The 17,710-nt window shown below is 45.6% G+C and overlaps 1 protein-coding gene across 3 annotated transcripts in view; it reads left to right on the forward strand.

The window, feature by feature from the left end:
- Nucleotides 1–17,710, forward strand: part of GRIA1 (glutamate ionotropic receptor AMPA type subunit 1) — a 131,313-nt gene that overhangs the window by 19,986 nt on the left and 93,617 nt on the right. The window contains exon 2 of one of the 3 annotated variants that reach the window (XM_026118598.2): nucleotides 7,177–7,236. The exons of the other annotated variants lie outside the window; for them this stretch is intronic. Within the exon in view, the coding sequence (XP_025974383.1) occupies nucleotides 7,182–7,236 (55 nt within the window). The 5' untranslated portion in view covers nucleotides 7,177–7,181. The remainder of the gene's footprint in view (nucleotides 1–7,176; nucleotides 7,237–17,710) is intronic. 3 annotated transcript variants of the gene reach the window in all.

Below are 17,710 nucleotides of genomic sequence, written 5' to 3' on the forward strand. Positions count from 1 at the left end.
CATTAAAGCAACCAAAAATTGATCACTTTGGGCTTGCTTCTCACAAATCAGGACCTTCCATAACCAAAGACTAGATGCAGTCCAGCACAGCATTCTTCAAGTTTCCCGGCAGGCCCAAGGTGGTTTTGCTGGAGACACTGCAAAGGAGAATTGTATGTTTTTTTTCACTTCCTGTGATTTAGTAGCAGTGATCATGGTGAGGCCTGGAGTTTTCCAGTCTTGGTTTGGCAGGGAAAAGAAGAAAGTCTCTAACTACTGCAAAAGTTACAACTGTTGTTAGGCACTTCCATGGTGCTATTGACATATGCAGTGCTTTGCAGAATAAGAAATTAGCTATTGTCATAACTTCTAACCTGTCGTTTCCTCACAGGAGTTCTGTTCTGCTTTCTTGGGCGGGGGGATCTTTTCTGCTTGACACTGAGATTACCCACTTGCCCCAGCATCAGTCTGGTGCTTTTTGCCAGCTCTTGCCAAGTCTCTGCGCCTTATGTTTTGGTAGGAGAAGAGTGAGGAGCCTGTGTGACAGTTACAGGGGGTGTGATATAGACACCACCTCCTCAGCTCCCCCGAAATGCAGGCCCTGCTGCTGCAGCAGCACCATCCGGGACTTGTTTTTAGGGCAGCTTCCATGACACAGGGAAATTGTAGGTTTAGCAGAAGTGAATTCTGGGAGGGCTGTAAATAAATGCTGTCTCTCAGGATGCTCCCCAGGCTGGACCTTTGCATGCTGGCTCCATCGTGGTCTGCTTCCCACAAAGGCTCCTTTCTCAGCTGCAATCAACAGCAGGATACCGTGGGGACAGTCAGATGCACTGGAAAACCTATATGCCTGGTATGATATCCTCCTCATTCCCATGCAGGGAAGCAGCCACTTACTGCCTATAAAACTTCCTTTTATTTTCTGGGGATGTTACAGGTTTCTGTGTAGGGAGGCGTTAGCCTTGTTTAAATGCCAAAAATATTTATCAAGGACATGTTTCCTCTATATTCTCGTATGACAGGATGCCCCAAATCCAGTGACATTAATTAGCTACTTAAACTCCCCCCCCCCCCCCCAGCTATGATCAAATCTCTCTGGATTTAGAGCATACTGAAGATTTAGCAGAAAGTTTAAATGGGAAAACCATATGAGAGGAGAAATGGAAGGATAAGATTCTGTGCCTGTTAACTGATGGCATTTATAAATTATAGCTGAAAGATGTCATATCAGTGGAAACAGAAAACAGCTTAGTGGATTATAAAAATACCTTCTATAAACCATTTTAATGCCTAATTTTTTAAAATCTCTTATGGTAGGTGTCATAAAAATGAATTCTAGCAGAAAGGATAAAAATTTTTCCTTGGTAAATTGTCCAGCTGGTGTTTAGAGGCTGTCAAAGAGAACAAACTCTTGATTAGGTTGAGCTACTGAAGTTTGGGTGAACACCCCCAGCCCCCATTGCTAGAGGGGTGAATTTGCTCCTAGGCAAAGCAGTTCCAACCCCCAGAGAGATCACCACGGCAAAATGTCCTCCCGTCCCAATTCAGCTTCTCCCGCTGGCAGAGAGGGGAGGGCTGAGGAGCCAGCAGCAGGTGCCAAGGCCACGTCTGGAGGAGCAGGGGCTGGTTTGGGGCTGGTCATGAAAGGAAGCAGATGAGGGACGTGAGCAGGAGGGAAGAGCAAGGGTCACTGGGAACTGCAGCTGCGCAGGTGAGATGGGATGGTGCAAAGGGAGCCTTGTAGGGTGTCCTGGGAGGAGCTGTGAGGTGGTGATTGACAGAAAAATGCATTCTGGTGTCTACCACGCTCCAGCAACTCTGATTCTCCCACTTTCCTCAGTATGAAGTCTAATTAAAGGTAAATTTGTTTGGCCAAAGCCACGGATATTGTAGTTGCCTGGTGGCCAGTAGTTGCTGGCCTGTGACATTTCAGATGAGTTACTGCTCTGCACCCCAAGTTTCCTTGCTCACTTCTCTGTGGCCCTTGGTTGCCTTCATTCTCCTTCATTTTTAAAAGCACAGCCAACACTCGGTTCTGGGTTGAGATATTTAAGGATGCAATGTTTTACAGTACATTTCCAAGCTGCTTGCGTAGGAAAGGGTGAATGACCTACCTCTCTCTGTCCTTTCACAGCCTAGTTCCTGGGATCCATTCAAAGGCGCCTATTTTCTCGCTACCTTTGAAGGCTTTATGTCAATTCTCCGCATAGATCCTTGTACTGTAGGCCTCTTTTGTGTCCTGCCCATATTATTTTTTCTGGAAGAAGAAATCTGCATGTGGGATAGAAATGGTATTAACTTTCTCAATGTGAGCTCACAGCAGAACTGCATTTGCAGTGTGTCATTGGGACCGTGTCAGGCTATTTCCACAGGGAGGCAAGATTTAGTGTATGGACTCCAACTAAGCATCTTATAACCCCAGTGCAGGAAAGGCAATTTACCAAATGAAATTGCATAATATAGGATGTCAAGCAGCCTACTTCTGGGTCCTGTTCTCCGCAAGGGACTTCATCATGACATGAGCTAAAGGCATGAGTAACAGCTTTCAGATTGAAACCCTATGAAAAAACTCATGCAGAATAATCCAAAGGCAACCTGCACGCAAGTTCCCCAAGCTCCAGTTGAGTTGGGAGTGTATTTCCAATCATAGAGAGATGAGCTGTCTTGCCTCTAGGCTTTTTCTGTTCTCTTGTATAAATCAACAGAGGACTGACTGTAAAATGAATTGGAAGAAAAAATAGGATTTATTTGGCCCCTTTACTTCCTTTCCCATCACTGTCTTCCTGTAGATGGCACAAGTGTGAGTCTTTTCAATTGTCCACGTAGCCTCAAAAGTACCCAGAGGGGAAGAGATCCTAAGGAGGGTACAGACACTTGATTCAAAGATAGGTATTAGTGGGGAAAATGAAAAGGAAAAAAAGATGAGAGAGGTCTTTTAATTACAAAACTTTCTCATTAAATAATGGGGGTATGGACCCTCATTCAGAGACAGCACAGGGGTAGTGACTCGTGATTTTATTGTGAGTCTCACAGTGTCTGGGGATTTTCCTAGCAACCTGTTTTCTGTAGTCAGATTATAGTTGGGGAGACTCTCCTTGTTTATGAAAGAGTTTCAAGACCAGCTCTCTGCATTCTGCATGAGCAGACTGTACCTAAACATTCACCCAGACAGCATACAAGTAGTTTCTGCAACTTGTTACCACTGTTAAGCCCACCAGGTGTGTTTAAGAATCGGTCAGTACTTCCGAATGCCTGGGCTTGGCAGACACGATCCCTTTGCCTCAGGTCACATTGCTGTGCCCGTGATATACCCCAGCACAGCAGCTCAGAGAGGGAGGAGCAGCAGCTGCCAATTAGTGTTTCAGAACCCTTTTTGGCTTGTCATCACCCAGTAATAGTGATAAACACCCACAGCCTCTTTACTTCTAAACTAATACACCCGATACCCACTACTGCACACATTCTCTACTTACTACTACATTTTTGTCAGTGTCAAGTTCCCATAGTGGGTTGCAAAGTAATTCTTTGCATATGCTCATAGATTCCTACCAAGCCAAATGAGAATCCCTTTACTAGCTACTTTTGGGAAAGGATTCCAAAAATTGTCCTCTGTGCTATCCATTTGGAGGACTGGAAAGGAAAAAACAAATTTATACTGTTTTTTTCTTATTTGGTGCATAATATTCTCATAAGTGGCATGGCACCAGGTTTCAGGGTGCTCACTGAGTACACATATGCAAATTATACATTAGGCACGTGGAGATACAACAAGAGGTTCTCGAGTGCAAGGAACATGCGTAGGCAGAAAGTTGATTCATCGGGAGATTTCAGGAAAATGGCAGCAAGGGAGTTGAGCTCCTATTGAATGCAGTATTCCTTTACACTGACGAATCTTACCCTCACTCCTTTGTCATAGCCATACGCAAGGATTATTGCTGTTATTATTCACGCTTGTCTCACCTGTTACAAATCTCGGAAACAAAACCGGAGAAAGCTAAATGAGTGAAGCCTTACGTGGCTGGTGGCAGAGAAGCCGATTCCCTTTGTTTTTCCAACATTTCATTTGAACTACTGTCTTAGAAAAGCTCTCCCATAGGACAACTCCAGCCGGTGAAATTCCCAAGGGATTTGACTAGTCAAGTGAATAGTCCATCTCCTAATTAGGTGGCAGCTGGCTGTTTGATTGTATTCCCTGCTGGTAGGAAAAACCTTTGGGGCAGAGGATGGAAAAATCTCACCTAGACGAGGGAGGGGTTTTTGCGGGTGTGAGTGCAAATATCCCATCCATCACTGCCAGCCAAATCAGAGCAAAACAAACCCTTGGCAGTTACTTTTATTGAGGATCTTTCAGAGGCATCATTGCAGGATGCCTGGTGGGGAAAGGTAGACACAGGAGCCTCACACATGAGAGCCCAGAGCAACACCTTGAATTCTTCTGTATAAACAGGAACGTTGAAAGGAAAATTGACAGCAATAGAGATGCTAATGTGTACTGAGGTCCTAGCAGACTGGTTACATGCAGGGTATAATGGGAGGAGGGAAAACTGGGGAGTTTGTATAAAGTTAATCGTTTGAGAGTCCTGGCTTCTGTCTCACTCCAGCCCTGGGACTGCGCATAGACCAGTGCACCTTAAATTTGACCTACAGCTTCACTGCTATCATTGCTACCAACCTTAGAGTCGCTGCGCTTCTGGCTTCTTGCACACATTCTCTTTTCTTGTCCATACATTTTGTCTAGCATAGAATATGGCCATTTCTGTGGAAACCAGATGGGTGCAGTCTGCAGAAGCCCAAGCTGCCCCACAGGTCTGCTGCTTTGTGCCGGCTCAGGCAGTGCGCTGCATTCGTGACATATACATGCACAGATCAAGTGCACGGAAGAAGCATACCAAATGCCACGCTTCCTGGGGTGGACTGGGCTGCTATTGCACACATCTGTACCATCATGACTCTACTGGCACGCAGTATATCCAGGTGTTGGGATACAGCAGGCTTAAGAGCACATACTTGATTATCTGTGGAGTCAGCGTGTGTACGTGTCCCAGAGGTGCCTGAGCTCTATTAATGCGCCTAAACCCTGATCGGCACCGTGTGCTGCCATTCAGATCCTGAGAGCCCTTTTGCATATGCTGATGCATTTCAGTATGATCTGGCAGTGCTGGCTCCAAAGGTGGGAGAAAAGCAGATAACCAAAAAAAAAAAAAAAAAAATTTCCTTTTTGAGGCTTCTAGTGTAGTGGCATCCAGTTTGATTTATGCTTTAGAGGGCTTTTTCATATTCCATGGGCTGCCCTCTGTCAGTCTCCCATTTAGAAATGTGATGTCCATAGGAGCTACAGTAGAAGTGATGTCTGCTGGAGTCTGCAAGATGGCTTGAGAAAAAAAGCTCTCAGAAGCATGATCTGCATCCTATTTCTCCCGCTCCCCACACACTCACCACTATATCTTCTCCCTGTGGAGCAATGCTGAAGCCTAAGGTATCACTTTAAATGTCAGTCATTTAACTACTAGTTATTTTAGCAAATAGGAGTGGGACTGTCTCCCTAGAGTTGATTGGAAAATTGTTGAAGGAAGAGAAAAAGACAAGCAAGAAAGAAGGGAATAGGGAAAGAAACAGAGAAAAGAACAGAAAGGACAAAGAGAAGCACTAGGCATAAAGAGTCATGATGCCAGGATCAGATAGAAACAGAGTCGGAGGAAGGCGTCCCAGTAATATGAATAAGCTGTTTCCCACTGAGTGGTTCAGAGAGACGTACCTAAATTACTCAGTCTCACCCTCAAGGCTGTATTCTGGCTTGGGTCTCTTCAGTTCTTCCACTCATGTCAGGAGCAGCTCTGCCGCAGTCTGCACTTTGTCAGTCCGGTACCCAGCCCATCTATTTGGAAGCAGGTTGCAGTGATAAATGGCACTGTTCCCTGGAGAATGAGTTACATTCCTGCAGCTGGTAGATGGCAAAAGGGCTGCTAATTATTGGTATAAGGAGGACTTGAATTCTCTTTTCTTTTGTCCAGTATCTTGCTCCACATCCCTCCCTCCTTTCATGTTGTTTCCAAATCCACTTAACCCTTAATGGAGCAGAACTGGTGGGTAGTACCTACATAGTCTGGAACAATTGGAAGAATTTATCTTTGAGAATCACTTTAGTTCCATGTGTTGGCAATGCAAGTTTTCTCTGCATATAGATAACATTCAGGGTGTATTAATATGCTGTCATCTGGTTGTTCTCATGAGCAGTGTTTGTTACATTCCCTGAGGCTCTGGTTCTTCTGGCATGGAGGACTGTCTGAGTTTTAAATCTGGAGTCTGTCCATGCACGACTTTGAAATTCACTTTAGAGAACATTTTAGGAAGGAAAAAGCAATTCTCAAGTCAGAGAAGCGGTGTTGGTGCTGGCAGAGAACCCCATGGAGCAGAGAATCCCTCCCAGAAAGCCCTCCTCTCATCTTGGGTAAATCAGAATAGACCTTTGAAAGTGTGCATCAAATCTGGATAGCCTCAGTTACACCAGCAAATAGTCAGACCTAGAGCTTTTCATGCCATTTCTCCAAGTAACCAAGAGCAGAATTGGCCTGCTTCTTTCCTAGGGGACCCCAAACCTGACCACAAGCAATCATCATGAACCATGTATTTTTATGAGGATAGACATGCCAGCCCCAAACCATTGCAAAATAGTAACTGGATAATTATTTGTAAGGTATCTCTACTTTGTAGAACAGTAATATTTTAAAAGGCACACCAAAATCGTAATTGTATAGAAGATAAAGCAAATGTCTCCATTTTATGTGAATACTCCATTTACGATGATAAATTATTTCCTGTTAATGTTCCGTCTGTTTGTCATTCTTAGCATGGATGGCGGTGGGCAGTAAAAGTGAGTTTGTACGTGGAGTCCGTGTAACATCTGTTAGAAAAAATAATACCCAAAGATTAAGCATGACCAAGCAGCCCCCTTAAGATTTTAATTATCATTTAAACTAAGTGCAAAAGGAGGAAACCTGACCTTTCATACAGGTTGAAGGTTTCTTTAAGAAATGAGCCATAGTAAACTCACGACTTTGTCTGGTTCAAGGCTACTTTATATACATTGGAGTAAGCTACTGCAAGAAACAGATAGGAAGATATTGCACATCATTGTCAGGATTTCGGCTTTAAGTATGTTGCTTTAATATCTTTTTAAAGCTAATTATTTCCCCCCAGAAATAATGAAGAACCTATTCACGTGCTGTTGTAGAAGATCATATTTAAAAGGAGTCTCAGGTTTGTTCCTTGTTTCTAATATCATATTTCTCTGCATAAATAACTGGTTGAATATGCTGATAATAAATTAGTCCTTACTCCTTTGTGCAATTTTATCCATCAGGTTTGAGCATGCAGAGTATATTTGTAGAGAAACATCTGAAAATCACCGGCTGTGTAATACAAATGCCAAGTGATAAAAGTCCTTTTTTATTGGTTTTACTAGCTATTAGCTATAGAGAACAGACCTCTTTTGGTCATAACATAGGAATATAAAAGCCATTATATGAGGCCCAACCAAATATGGAGCTAGCCCAGTTTGCTGTCTCTGATGATGGCGAGTAGCAGACACTTGAGGGAAGAGTACAAGAGATACCCCATCCTGGTTTGATGCTGACCATAATGTAAGGCTTTCCTCTGCTAGAGGCTGCATCCACAGTGTCTTATTTAATAGCTGGCAGTGGATCAACCCCCTGTATGTATGTAATCTCTTTCAGAGCTCATTTATACTGGGGCTCATAAGGCACAGAGTTCCATGACATAATGATGTATCCATGGATAAATATCTCTTTTGTTTTAAACCCACTGCCTGATTTACTTCTCTGTGTTTCCCTTAATTTTGTGTTGTGAGAAATGAGGAACACTGATTTCTTATTCACTTTTTCCAAACCATTCCTGATTTTATGGGCCTCTATCACACCCCTGGTTTGTGCCATCTCATTTTCAGGCTGCACAGTCCTAGTAACCTTAGTGTCTCTACACCTCAAGTCGTCCTGTGACCCCGAAGGTTGTTTTAACCTTGTTTGTGCCTTTTCACATTCTACGATACCCATCAGGACACGGGCAAGGATGTTATCTGCTCTCCTTCCCTTTCACAGGACAGAAATTCTCTGTCCTTACACCACGCCATGCTTGCTGTGTGCTGCTGGTTGCTTGTGGACCTAACTTTGATTAGTGTATAATTTGTAACTCTGGGATCTGATCAGATGGGTATGTAAATGGAGACAGATGCCTCTTGTGGCACCTGTAATGGACTGTTTCAGCCATTAGATCTGGAGAAATCATTTTTCCAAGGGCTCCTTCTCTCCAGGGGGAGAACTGTTGCATTATTCATGGCCGCTATTTCCACAGTACACTCTTGTCTTATGATTACAGCCTGTCACGCTTTCCCCCCTCAACTCCCTCCCCCACTTCTCTTGCACTTTCATGGTTTTTTTCTCTTTGCAGACGTAAAGGTGTGTCTCTTTGAAGTCCTAAAGGAGGATGTATTCTGTCATGACGGGAACATGCAATACCAACAAACTTTCTCTGTGTGTCTGATGAACAAGGCAATACTCCCCTTTCTGCATATGCATTTAGTGCCAGCAGCAATGGAGCTGATTTTACTTGCATGTTAAAAGAAAAGAAAAATACATCCACTCATCTTCCCTAACTGATAGCCAAAGGGAGCAATTTGCTAGCTAGCTTGAATATCTTACATCGCAGTAGTCTATTGCTTCAAATTTTATGCTGTAGGGGACCAACTTTATCCTGGGTGTAACAAGAATGAGAACTTTATAAGTCTCCATGGATTGCCTTAGCCCCTTGCATGGTGTCTTAGTAAGTAAGAGTTTTAGAGACTAGTAGGGATGCTAAAATCTGCCCCCAGTGGGAGAGCATTATATTTTCCATGTCTTTGTGGTACATTACTTCCGCTTGTATTTAAATGAGTAGCATCAGCTTAGAGCCAAAAGATACTATATGAAAAATTGAGTATTTTGAGAGTATCTGATGAATAAAAATAAGAATTGTGCTGAAGATTTGACCTTGCAAATATTTATGTATAAAACTACATTGATAATCTTGTTCAAGCCATTTCAGTTCTAGGGGCTGTGGGGTGTTAGGTCCAGGCCATCTTTTCTCCATGACAGCATCCCAAACCTTCCCTCCCTTCTCTTCTCAGCCCAGTAATAATGAGACAAACTCAGAGCATTACAATATATAAAAAAAAGTATTATAGGAGGAGAAGAGATCGAGAAGTAGTTTTCCATCTTCAGTCACAATTTTCATTCTGACATTTCCAGAAACATATGGCCCCTTGTTCTGTGACTGGCTCGTTAGGATGTGCTGTCCCCTCTGCCGCGCTTCCCAGAACGCGCAGTCCCCCACACACATGTTCGCGCCGCCGTGCGCCGCCTGGCACCGCGTGTGAGGCTGGCAGCAAGGGGAAGGAAGCGCAAAGGCGGGGTCTGGGCAGCCGTCTTCTCTGCGTATCTCTGCGCGCTGCTCCCTGTCGCTCATAGACACTGCTCTGTGCGGCTTAAACGAGCCGCTTCAGAGGGTAGAGATTTGGTGGAACACCAGCCAGCAGCCCCGAGTTCAAGGTTTTGAACACCCTGAGTTCAAGCCCAGAGTTCAGGTACTCGCAAACTATTTGCCCGTCATTGTGGGCAGCCCTACAGTTCACAGGCACCATGGGGCTATAAACTGCCACAGCTGCAGCTGCTAATAGGTGGGCGAGTTAAAGAGATTTCAGCGAAAACCTCCCTTTTCCATTTTCCCTCATTCAGAGCGTGTCACATGTGGTGCACAGCTGAAAGGATGATAAGGGCTAACATTTATAAACCTCCCCTCAGTGTAAGCAGACAGTAATGCAGATTTCACATGCTGCTGGTGGCAGAGGAGGAGAGGATGAATAACATTGCAGGTCCTGCAACAGGAGCCCTGTTGCTAAGGAAAGCCTTGTGCAAGAGAGGAAAGATTAGTCTCCAGTAGGGATGCAAATATCCCAGGTTTCCATTTGAATGGCTCCATCCTCACAGAGCCTCCAGGCCCAGGCAGGGCAAGCAAGGGGGTTTGCAGGAGAAATTTGGGTGCCTTACTGGGCCCAGATACCTGCATCTTCTGGGCTTTGCGTGGCTCACTTGGACTGCCTATCAGATGTTTCAGTCCAAAGATTATGAAATATCTATGAAAATGCATATGTAAGGAATCCAGCCTTCTATCCAAGCTGCCAGGATGCTGCTTTATTTATTGATTGTCCTAAGGACCCTTTCATTCAACAACCACCACCCCTTTTGCATTCCTTTTCCTCTCCAAGCTGAGTTTTCAGGAAAGGCGGTGTAAATATGGGATGCAGAGCTGAGGGGAGAAGAGGCAAGACTGGACCATTTGCCGAACAGGTGAGGGAATCGGAGGGCATGTGATGGGGAGAAACAAATTTGCTCTGTACATATCGCCCGCGGCGTGAGGGCTGGGGTCACTCCACCAGAGCAGAGGATGCAATGCTGAAACTTGTGCTGAGGCAGAGCCTGGTAGGGACAGAGGGGGCAGGCGGCGGTGAGACGAGGAGCCCCTGGCGGCAGGCGGCCTGTGGGCCCTGCGGTGCTGCATCAGCAGGGGCCGCGTCTGGAACCAGAGAGTTATTTTTGGTCTGTGCTAGACGGGGCTGCGACTGCCAAATAGACAGCTCCTGACCTACCAGCAGGTATCCCCGGAGAGAGCAGTTTGCAAGCACAGCAGCTACCTGAGCCTGCCGTTTGCTGTGATGCTGTTCCTAGAAATCCCCCCTCCCCAGCCCTGGCAGCAGCACTTCCAGGAACGACTTCTCCGTCTCCCGTTCTGCTGCACACAGAACCAGAAAGGCCATTTTGTTTGTGGATCCCCGAAGACTGGATGGGAGCATCTGACCTCGCTAAACAGCTCTGCTAATGAAGCTGCCGAGAGTAATTAAACTAAAGCAATATCTGCTGTGATATTTAGAGAAAGAGAGGCCAGGGATAATTATGCCGCTCAGCCCTCTCTCCCAGACATGCAGACCCGTACTTTTACCGATGTAGACTCGGCCCGTGCAAGCAGAGGGGCAGTCCTCTGCGTCCCCTCTGCCAGCAATGCTCCCTCACTCATCGGCTGGCTTATCCTGCCTGCTATTACCCCCCTTACAAGATCGTGAGAGGTTTTATACCATACAAAATCACTTCAAGTGTGTTTTGATCTCATTCACACATCTGTGAATCAGAAGCATTTTTTAATTTGATTTTGTTGCCAGTCTTGCAAAAGGGGGGAACATAATCGTGGTCTTCAAATCTGCAAGTGCAAGCTGCAGAGGGAAAAGGAATAAATTGGTCTGTCTCCTGTGGCTTCCTAGAGCATGGGAGATGTGGGCTAGGTGTTTGGAGGTCTTTCTAATAGTTTGGTTAGGGGGTAGACTGAATGTGGTGGTGGTGAACAGAGAGCTTGCAGAGCAGGTTAGAGAGATGTCTGCCAGCGGCATTTTGGGTAAACATGAGCCAACTCCCAAGGCCCCTCCTGGCCCAAGTTGCAGTGTTTTGTGAAAAGGCAGGAGGACCATTTCATACCACATCAGCAGAAATCTTACTATTTTTGTTGCTGAGGGAGAAAAGGGACCTGACTTGGCAACTTTGGGGATCATTAAGGTCTGCATTACAAAGGCGTCTTCCAGGCAAAGTGATTTCCTTCATGAGGCCATATTACAGTTGAGTGATTACAAAAATAACCATGTTTTCATTTCAAAACTGCAATTAATGGCCCTGGAGGTACTGTGCAGCTGTACTAACCTCTTCAAGCTCTCTTAGTCCTTCAGAGGCTCTTGATTTTTTTCCCCACTGCCCCCTGACTCGCTTCTTTTTAATGATATTTACAGCATTTAATAACTAACTCCAAATTGCCTTGATAAACCACTCTGTTCCTGCATGTGGCTAAACTGAGTCTCTTTGTTAGTCTTTGTGGATTATCCCCTTCCCAGAGCCAGGGGAGAGGATGCGCTTCAGTGCACAGTGCATCCCAGCTTTTGAAATTCATGAAGTGTTTTTCTTTACCTGCTGGGTTTCATTTCTCTAGGCCAAGTGCTGTCAAAAACTGGAATCTGCTGGCCCTTACATCTTCTGTATATAAAAAAAAAAATTGAGAGAAATACACCCAGCAGGTGTTGGCAACACTTGGATCACAACCTTTACACCTTGGATGTGTGTGTAGTTAACTCACAACAGCCGTTCAGACTGACCTTAAAGCACAGGCAGGGAATAGATGCTGAAAGCCAGCTGCAGCTCATTGCTAAGCCAGGGACAGGCGGCAGGACAAGTTCATGGGGAGGGTTGGTGGGCGAGGAGCTTTTTGTAACTACTGCAACTGTTCTTTGTTCTGTCTGGTATTGCTGCCTGGAAGCATTCAGTTAATACCAGGCTCGCAAAACCATAAGCTTGTTTAAAAAGTCATGCATTTTCAAAAATATATTGAATTTGAGGCTCTTTAATTAATCTTCTTTTTTTTAGTACTGAGAACTCTTATTCTTGATTTTTTTCCCCTCTAAATTTGAAGGTCTGGACCTTACTGAAAAAGAAAAAAAGACAATGTGACTCATAATCACGTGAGTCCAGAAGCTGGGGCTTTATGGACCTTATTCACTCTTGCAAGCCCTGTGTTGAGACTACATGAGTTAGGACTGTCTACCTCCCTGATCAGTGATGAAACCCCCTGTGGTAATTTTTCATGGAAAAAAAATCCCTAAGTGACATTGCAGGTGGTTTATGTAAAGCGCTTCACCTCAGTTGCTACTGCTGTGAATTTGGGCCAGCACTTTTCAGGGACATAGAGGGGCTAAATCTTTGGAGAAATGCTGTTTCTGTGTAAATAATTTTATGGGCATCACAATGTCTCCTGCAATTGCTGTAAAATCACTTTAAGTGCAAATCCCACTTAGATGGCAGCTGACAGAAGCTGAATTATGGAAATGAAATAGCAGCATGTGAGACCCCAAAAGCCACAACTTGGGGATCTACATCTTGAAGGGAACTGCAAAATTACTGTGCTTAAACACAGTACTGAAGGTTTTACTCCTGCGTCTATCAGCAACTATCATATTTTCTCTCTCCTGCCTGCGCTCCACACAGGCAGTGACTGCAGTCTCCCATCAGGTTTGATATGAATCTCGCTCTCTTGCTACCAACAGTCACTCTTCCGTTAATTACTATTTCATCATGTTGATGCAACTTGTCCACCTATTTTCCCAGTTGTTTGCAGTGCGGATTTCCCAAATTGTTTCCTCAGGGCACTTGCAGAATCAAGATCTCACATCTGAGGAGTTCCTTGCAGCTCAATTATTGAAATTTCTTGCTGAAAAATGTATGTGTTTTTAATTAAAAAAATTACCCAGCAAAAACAGCCTGGAGGAAGTCTGAAAGTGAGAGGAATGTTCTGCTAAAAAAAGGGAGGGGGGATTAGTAACTACAGCACAGTATGTCCAGAAACTACTTGAAACCTTTCCCCAGTGATGGATAAGGGGGAAAAGCCTGGGACTGAGCCATGTTGCCTTAAAAAATGCCAGAAGCTGACACCACAGGGGATGTTAGTTGCTGGAGAATCTTCCCTAATGGAGTTGCAGCAGAGAGCAGGCATTCTCCTTCTCACCTGGGGGCAAGCTGAGTTTGCAGAGGGATCCTTCCTTGGGTAGGCTAGCAGAAAGCTTGTGGTATTGCATCGCTTTGCTCCATGTTAAACCGTAGAAAGCTTGGATCCGTGTTGGTTCAGATCCTGCAATTTATGGGGAAATTAATCCTGAGTTTTAGTATGGTGGCAATTCTAATAGTACTCAGAGGCTCTTGTTTCTGGTTTCCTCTGAAGTGGTGCAAGACCAGAGCTTTCTCCCGGGTTCATCTACAGCCTGAAAAAGGCAATCCTGCACATCTCTGTGCTTTGTAAAGACACAGTGAGCAATTCCCTGTACTTGGTGTTTGCAGAGGGCTGAGTAAATACACTGATGTCCATGCAAGAAACCTAGCATGAATACAACATGATGCACTTTGGAGCTTGATTGTGTAAAGCCTTGACAGGAGGGATCAAAGTGGCAGTTTTGGCCTGGAAGTTTGGGGTTGCTGCAGTCTATGCCTTATTTGCATTTTGTCAGGTCCTGAGCCCTCTTCTTCGGGAGAGGACCCCCTGCCACTAGGCAGTCCTGCTTTGCAAGGATCAGTTTTGAGATTCTCCATGCTACCAGCAGTAATATGAGTGCTTTTTCCTTCCCTTCAGGCTGCTTTCAGCTGTTAAAAAGCTCTGGGAGTCACGGCAGGAGCAGGCTGTATGTGTGTGTCACAGCTAAGCATGGTGTCCCTAACCTGGGCTCTGTGCATTCACGATGATGGCTACAGACAGCCCGTAGCATGGTGGCATGCACAGCAACATGCCATGGTGGCAGCTGAGGGCAGGCTGGGCTGGGATCCCGAGCCTGGGGCAGTGTTCAACAGCAGGACCCTTGTAGGAGAGCCAGCGCTCCTGAGGGCAAAGCTGCTGAAAGTTTTGATGGGATACTGGGAGGAGGACTCTGGGAGGCACAATGAAACATGGAATTACCCATTCTCCTGGCCCTGTGCAGAGCTACCCTAACTTCAGCAGTGCTTCGCTCAGTCTGCCAGCCAAGCCAGATGCACACTGGAGCTAAGCATGAGGCAGGTGCCTGGATGGCGTTTTTGCACATAGCAGATTGCTTCGCAGTTCACACAACAGACTGGTGGTCCCTCCTCCCCTCTCAGCTGTCATGAAAGAGCGTGGCAGGACCCAGCTTAGTCCCTGTGGCCCAGCTTGTGACCTCATTTCTGTCCTCACTGCCACCTTTCTTCCTAGTGAGCCCACTGGCGTCAGTAGGGTTGCTGGTAGGGCAAAATGTACACAGTGGAAGTAGGGCTAGCGGGAGGTGAACCTCAGTTATTCCTGTGAATGAATGAGGTCCCTTCCCACCACGCTGTATGCTTGTGCTGTCGCAAGGGAGGGGGTACTGCTACTTGCAATGGTGGCTTCAGCTACGAGCTCAGTGGAGACTGCCTCTTCGTTCCTCCAAGATCTCAGGCAGGTAGGATGATTGTGAGCAGGGCCCCCAGAGGGGCCCTGAGCGAGAGGCAGGAACCAGACCCGGAAGAATCCAGCAGCTCCAGACACTTGGCCAGGCGCTAGCGCAAAGGAGACATAGTGCTGCTCCAGAATTGCGTGCTGTGCAAAGGACTCCACAAATGGGCCCAGCTCGGAGCCAAGGAGTTCATTCTCTCCTGCTTTGGGCAAAGGCTTTCTGGACAAAGAACTTTTTGGTAATGTTTACCTCTGGTTTGCTAGGAAGCTGGAAAATGAGGTAATGGAGAAGAGAAGAATAGAGGACATTGAGGACTGGCAGATAAGTTGTGGGGAGCTGGGGTCTCCTGCATGCTTATTCACAGTGGAGTTTTTGTATTCAACAGATGTGTCCTCTAAGTAACATTAATGTTCTCCAGTGTTGATGGCTGTGGAAAAAACACATGTGAACATTAGAGGATGGTTGTGTGAGATGGTGGTTCTCCGTCCTACCTCTTCCCCTCTTCTCTCCCTTCAGGCATACCTTGGCCTTTTACTGTAGGTGCAAAGGTGGCCACTCTGCAGCTTGCTAGCCCTGCACTTTAATTAATGGTGAAAACGTGCAAGGAGATACTTTCCTCTGCTACTGACTGCTTGGAAGCAGGGCAGGTGTTTTCAGTATTTTTAAAAGGAAGGGTCTAATATGTTGTAGAAGAAAAGTTCATAAGCAGAGTGAAGAAATGGCAACAGGAGCAGTTTGAATATGAGCTAGTTCAAAGAGGGAGAGAGGCAAAGCATGAACCCTGTTCCTCCTCATGTCCTCCCTGCTGAAGATCAGAAAAAAATGAGAGACAAGAAACAGAAAGAAGAGAAATGAGATGGAACGTGAGGGTGGACAGGTTAGAGGGAGCACTGGTGGGTCCTTTCTTTGTGAGTTTGTTTTTGAAGAGAAATAATATAAATATAAGGCAAGCCATGTTCAGATCAGGAGCTGAAGGAGATGCAATTCAGAGTCTATGAGTTGCCTTTCATGCCATATCTCCCGTCTCTGCAGAATGACATGCAGGATTTTGTGCACAGAGAAAACTGTGGCTGATCACTTTGCAATGAAGCCTTCATGTTTTCTCTTCTCTGCCAACCTCTCCCTTGAAATGTAAATAAATAAGGTTGGAGACAGGGATAATGAGGCCCAAGGGTAAGGGACTAAAAATCCAACATCATGTTTTCTTTGGCTGAATTTCTGCAAAAAAAGCTAGATGAGGAACGATATAAAAAGAAAGACCTGTAGTTCACCACATAGGAACGCTCAGAGCTGCTGTAGGAACAGTGGTTTGCAAACTAATGAATAAACACAAACTGTGGTGTATGCTTCCTACAAAGACCTCCTTCCACCTCTCCTCTGAAAGCAGTTTGCTACCAACACCTGGGCAAAACCTGCTTCAAAAGTTTGCATCCCAACCAGTAGCAGGTGGCCAGGAAAATTTTCAGTGGTGATTTTAGAGGCTTTCTGAGCTTCCTGTCTTTCCAAATAGCTGCTGACCTAATGTTCAGCAAAATGGCACAGGAACATTGTGGCTAAAACATCCACAGCATGTTAGCTCTGGAGTTCACCTCCCCAGGGATGATGGGAGCATGCAAAGGCATCTAATTCCAGGAGCAGAGCCCCAAAGAGGCAGCCAGTGGGATGGCTCTTCTCCTGATGTCCCTATATTTGAAGCTGTGATCATTTCCCACATTAGCAGCCAGGTTAATGTGTCTCTCTGCAACTGCATGCGCAGGACTGGGACTGCATTTCTGGGGATGCATCTGCTGAACAGCAGCAAGACCACAACCACCAGCTGAAGTTAACTAATTGCTTGGGAGAAGGATCAAGGTGAAGTCTTTTTACATCATGTTTCCCCACTAAGATTGTTCCTCTGCACTTGGTACCACTTCTCTCTAGAGCATCTCTTTTGATGTTGCACACGGCATCATCCTAATAGGGCTCCAGATGGGCTTTGCTGCTAGTCAAGCTTGTCCTTGAATAAGTTGTGTTTCCAGCTGTTTAGAAAAGGCCACCCCCTCCCTTTCAACATCTGCATGCATTTCTGTGGGAAGCATTGCTACTCCCAGCCTCCTGGGCTGAGCAGTCCTGCAGTGGTGATCTCAGCTCATTGTCTGTGTGCACCCTGCAGATGCCCTGATTGGAAAAGCACAAAGCAATAGACGGTCGATTTCCATCAGTTTCCTGTAGAGCAATAAGCTCCCCAGTGCAGCACCGATGCCTCTGCCTGGGGAAGCAGGCAGGGAACCACTTAGCTACTCCAAGGCAAAGTCAACTCAAGCTCTGCTGCCCTCCTCGCCTTGACACTCTTCTCTGAGGCACGGTAATCCTGCCTAACCATACTTCATTAGAGATGTCTTGTGGGCATAGAGCAGCTTACATCAAGGAAAGCATAGCTGCAAATCAGTGTGGTAATACAGAAGCCCCTGCTTGTTAGGAAGAAAAGAAATCTGAAACAATCCGTGTTGTTCAAAAGGAAAACTCACAGAAGCTATTTACACATTTCACTGAAGGGTACATGTGAATCTGTAATGCTGCTGTAATAGACGCGGAGAATCTTATGCACAGCATTTATAACAGAAACACACACAGTGAAGATACTGAACTTGGTGGGGGTAAATCCCGGTGCCCCACAGCGTG

The sequence above is a fragment of the Dromaius novaehollandiae genome, chromosome 15, assembly GCF_036370855.1.
Source record: "Dromaius novaehollandiae isolate bDroNov1 chromosome 15, bDroNov1.hap1, whole genome shotgun sequence".
NCBI lineage: Eukaryota > Metazoa > Chordata > Aves > Casuariiformes > Dromaiidae > Dromaius > Dromaius novaehollandiae.